Source organism: Pundamilia nyererei, unplaced genomic scaffold (assembly GCF_000239375.1).
Source record: "Pundamilia nyererei isolate P.nyererei 1_Seehausen unplaced genomic scaffold, PunNye1.0 scaffold00066, whole genome shotgun sequence".
Lineage (NCBI taxonomy): Eukaryota > Metazoa > Chordata > Actinopteri > Cichliformes > Cichlidae > Pundamilia > Pundamilia nyererei.
The window spans coordinates 41,246-46,128 of record NW_005187467.1 but is presented as its reverse complement, the minus strand read 5'-3'; the positions used below and the strand labels follow the sequence as shown (position 1 = coordinate 46,128).

General features: G+C 39.0%; 1 protein-coding gene across 1 annotated transcript in view; it reads left to right on the top strand.

Moving 5' to 3' along the window:
- Positions 1 to 1,187, top strand: part of LOC102195978 (galectin-4-like) — a 5,223-nt gene extending 4,036 nt beyond the window's left edge. The window contains 5 exon segments of the mRNA XM_013911585.1: positions 43 to 72; positions 438 to 526; positions 617 to 758; positions 760 to 782; positions 871 to 1,187. Coding sequence (XP_013767039.1) covers positions 43 to 72; positions 438 to 526; positions 617 to 758; positions 760 to 782; positions 871 to 1,063 — 477 coding nt within the window. The 3' untranslated portion in view covers positions 1,064 to 1,187.
- The last annotated feature ends 3,696 nt before the right edge of the window (positions 1,188 to 4,883 follow it).

Sequence of the window (4,883 nt, the reverse complement as noted above, 5' to 3'; positions counted from 1 at the left end):
CACATTTGCTAAACCTACTCATATTTTCTATCTACTAATCAGGGTATGAGTGGGCAGCCAGTCTACAACCCTGTAAGTAAAATTTGCATAACACTCAACTTTCAGTCCAGTCACTGACTCCACGGGTATTATATTGAAAGATTAAATCTGAAAATATGAGGTGAATTTAGTCAAATGAAGATGATTTGTTTAGAGAACATAAACAAGATGAGCTCACATGCTGAACTTTGTTTAATGAAAATGTTCAATTTTACCTTTTCTATTATTATGACTAAGAAAAGCATGTGGGTTGTGAAGCTTGAACTTTTGTTGGTTTCTGAAATGATGCATAACAAAGAAAGTTTGACAATCACTGTTTTGTACACCTTTTATGAGGCCACCTGTGTTACTGTGTAATACTGTAATACTCATATAAGATATCTCATTTTGTTTTTAAGCCTGTGCCCTACTCCAACATCATCCCAGGAGGGATGTTCCCTAAGAGGACCATCGTCATCAGAGGCATGGTTCCCTATGGAGCACACAAGTGTGTGATTTTAAGACTACTTGCCGAAATCTCTAGTGCAGTACTAAAGTGCTAACATGAATGTTTAACGCTCATGGATGTGTGTTTCAGATTAAGGATCAACTTTTTGGTGAGCAGATCTCGAGACATTGCTTTCCACATGAATCCCAGAGTGAGGGAAGGAATTGTTGTAAGAAACAGTATGATTGGAGGAAACTGGGGCCAGGAGGAGAGAGAAATGAGCATGAATCCATTTATGGAGGGCCAGTACTTTGATGTAAGTAACATCATTCATGCAGTCGTAATATCAAGTTCTTATGATGAATTTTAGAAACAAATTTTAATGTGATTTTGGCAAATTCTAGATAACTTTGTGTGTCAGCATTCAAAAGTTTTCTCTCTGTCCCTCAGATGTCAATCCGTTGTGGAAACCAGAGGTTTAAGGTGTTTGTGAACGGGCAGCACCTGTTTGACTTTTCCCATCGCTGGCAGTCCTTCAATGAGATCGACATGCTGGACATAGAAGGCGATGTGCAGATCTCCTACATCCATTTCTGATACCCACCCTCCCCCTCCCCAAAAAATAAATAATTTTGTGCAACTTTCAAAACTATGTCATCCACAGAGTTGCTTATCTAAGTTTTTTACCTGCTTTGAGATCAGATATCTCAATAAGATCAAATGTCACCTCAGTATCTGCTGTATTGTTTATACCAGTTAACTGAATTAATAAATCATTAATGATCCATGAATTAATTGATTTATTTCTTATGCAAAGCTTCTTCAGTTCAAAGTCAAATGGTGGAGAGTCCCAGATTTAAGCTCTGTGGGAGTAACCCACCGAGAGGGACAATGGACCCCCTAATGATCCTCTTCCTAATCGCCTGAGCCAAGGTGTGAAAATGGGTGTGGATCACAATCAGCCAAGGTTTCAGGTGAGCTCATTGTGAAACCTAGCCCTACCCTATCATGTGATTTCCTGAGGTCAGACGGCCCAGGATGTGAGTGGGCATTAAGGCGTCTGGGAAGGGATCTCAAAACTGGATTATAGATGGCAGACAGTTGGTGTCGTAAACCACTGCCTCTGTTCAAAGATGGTCGTTCACAGTGGACGTAAATGGCTTCTTTTACTCCTCTTTCAAACCATCTGACCAAAATGTGAACATTGGCATCCTCGAAAGAGTGACCTTTGTCCTTTAGATGCAGATGGACCACCAAGTCTGAATAGTTTATATTAATGGGCCAATAGGTTCAACTATAGGAGCACGGGGGTGTGTTTAAATGAGACACAGACAGGAACATAACTGGAAAGAACCAGTCTGCTTCAGTGAACCAAACCATAAGTTCTGACAACCACAGGGTTAAGGCACTTTACAGAATTGTGGAAAAGAAAATTACAAAAAATTAAAGAAAAGTAAAACCACACAAAACTACTAATATAGCACCCTGGCCAAGTGTTAGCTTTTAGCTCTCAATGTTGGGTGCACCCTGGTAACTGACTCCTTAACTTTTACAGAAAACAGATGACTCAAATTCAATGTCCATTCTAATGAAGATCTTACACACCATTCACATGTGGAAAATGTTCTACACGGCAGCTTATTATTCAGAGTCCTAAATAAAACTTGTCAAGGGGTATAGTCCAAAAATTCCCAGGGTGCGAAAGAAATTAGGGATGAGAAAATTTCAGTCAGTGGTCTTTCATATAACCACCTGAGTGTGAAAGTGTGAGTGATACAGGCCTACCACACCGCAAGGCGCAAGGTGCAGCAGATCATCAGGTGGAAAAGAAGGAAATCTCAGTCTCAGAAGAGGAATTCAAATACTAATTATGCTGTTCTAGCTATAATCCACAACTTAGGCTTGTGTTGAGATCATATTAGACATCAATTTGCAATTAAAATACTCAAATTTGCAAAAAAACCCCCCACTTCTCTTATACAACCTATCCATTACCGCAATGTATTGTCAAAACATTTTTTTGTAAATTGCAAAATAAGCACTTTTCCAAAAACAATAGGAAAACATTAAACCTTACCAAGCAAATTATATAAAGTTATTGCATATGCAACAATTATTAATCAAAATAATTCAGATGAATTCAGTTATACAACAATAAGTTGTTCAAATAACTTTTGATTTGAACAAACAGACAAAAATTAACTAAAGGCATACACAATATGTGCTCACCGATCTCAGTGCATCATGCTCTCATAGTGATGTGCGAATCATGAACGAATCGTTCAATACTCGAGAATCACTTTACTGACTCGTGAATCATGATTCACAAGCCCAACCGACTCGTTGACTGACTCGTCCCTGTTACTGAAGCAAACTAATTTCATTAGTAGAAATATATCTAGCTCATAATTAAAATTGTGGAAAAAAACAACAACAACCAGTTTCTTAACAAAAACATTTCTGCTCTGGACTGGACGAAAAAACCCTGAGTAAAAACCTCACACCAAGACAATAGCTCATCAGTTCACAGCATCGCTGTGCTAACACGCTAACAGCACATTTGAGCTACTCAAACATGCGGGGCTCTAAATGACATAACAGGGCACGTTTTTTACTCTTTAATGACAGTAATATGATGTCTCATTGTGAATACAAATAAACATAAGTTGTACTTTAAGTGTTACCTCACTCCTGGAAGCAGAATGAGATGAACTTTCAGGCAGTTGATAACAAATTAGACTTAACAAGGCTAACAGTTTAGCCCCACACAGTGCTCTATAAAGTCACTGGAAAACTGTAGCATCCGGCTATTTACTCACTGCCACTATTTTCAATATGGAACATTGCTGATAACCAGTGAACTTATGTGCAGCAGAATTTGTCGCAAACTTATATCTAGTACTTTTTCCAACTTCCAACAGTGTCTCAGCAAACAAAACACTGCAGCACAGCACTCTTTTCCACCCCCAAGCACACGACTACACATGCCTAGAAGCGGACACAGGGAGATGGGCGGGACACACAGCGGCAGCCTGCTTTCCTATTGGTCGAAACAAACTGAAAGTTTTGTATTCTGATTGGTTTGGTAGGCTGTCCATCTTTCCTCACCTCTATCATTTCTTAAAGCCGTAAGAAATCATTTTATGTGGGTTACAGATTATTGTCAAGGCCATTCCAATGACAAAATGATAAACTAAAGTAAATACCTAGAAAATAAGTGCATACTGTTGTGTCTTTCTCTTGGATTCTGCTATGTACAGCGCCAAACGCTGTCCCTGTAGAAAATCCTCAGACTCCTAAGTTATAGCAAAGATGTATACATTACATGAATCAGGACATGCACATGTAACAACTGTCAGTGAGGAAAGACTTGCTTTCTTAACACTATGACTCGCTCAGTGTACTTGAACTGCAATTTATTTATTTATTTTTAAAGATGTATATTGGGAATACGTCTTTAGATGGAAAGCCAACAGATGCACAACCTCCTCCATGAAGTTCGTGTTTTGACACTTCTGACAATTTTAAGGCTAACGAAAAATAGGGTCAAGTTAAGGCAACCAAGCTAGGCATTCTTAACCTCTTCATAAACTTTCTTATTGTAGGTATTAACATAACCTTAAAAACAACAAGTTTTCTGATCAGATAATTCACTTTGTGTAAAACAGGCTCTGCTGGTTCTTTCTTCCAAGAATGAATGACGTTTATTCTTATACAATTGTTTCCTTGGGTGTGACAGGTCCTCCATACAAGTGCTGACTCACTGTAAAGTTCAAGCTTTCGGGTTTAGTCTGGCAGTGTCTGAGCTGTTTTTAAAAAATTTTTTTAGCTTAATTACTCTTTTGCATTCAGGTGGTTGAACAGAAATGGTGTGTTTGTTAGGAATTCATTTCTCTGATTCTGCTGCAGTGTGTGTGGGCATGTAGCATGTAATATAGACCTCTTCACCCTCTTATTGATAAGAGTGTCCCCAACTGCTACAGCAAATGTAATTTTACACTCACTTGGCTCTGGATAGTGTAATAAAACTTCATAAGACAAGGTTGGCTTATAAGGCGTTTTTTTCAACCCGTCATCTTATAAGAAAGGGGTTGAAAATAAAATATCAGTCCTTCATGTCCTTGGAATGAATTTGGCTGCTTGTTTATGAGTACGTCTGTGCAAACTATATATAGAGAGCCACATAAGGTCTCTTCTTGCTGTTAGAAAGAATCAGCGACGGGCTGGATTATGTTCTTTGTACTTGAACTGGGATAGCACACTTTGGCAGTGACCAGTCTTGTCATTTTTAAGAGTGAGTCTGTCACTGCCAGGGCATTTTCTTGGATCCATTCCTGTCCTCGAGCAGCTCAACAGTTGGAGTGCGAATGGGAGTGAAGTGGCATGATGACTGTAGAGGCAATGTGGCTGTGGAGGA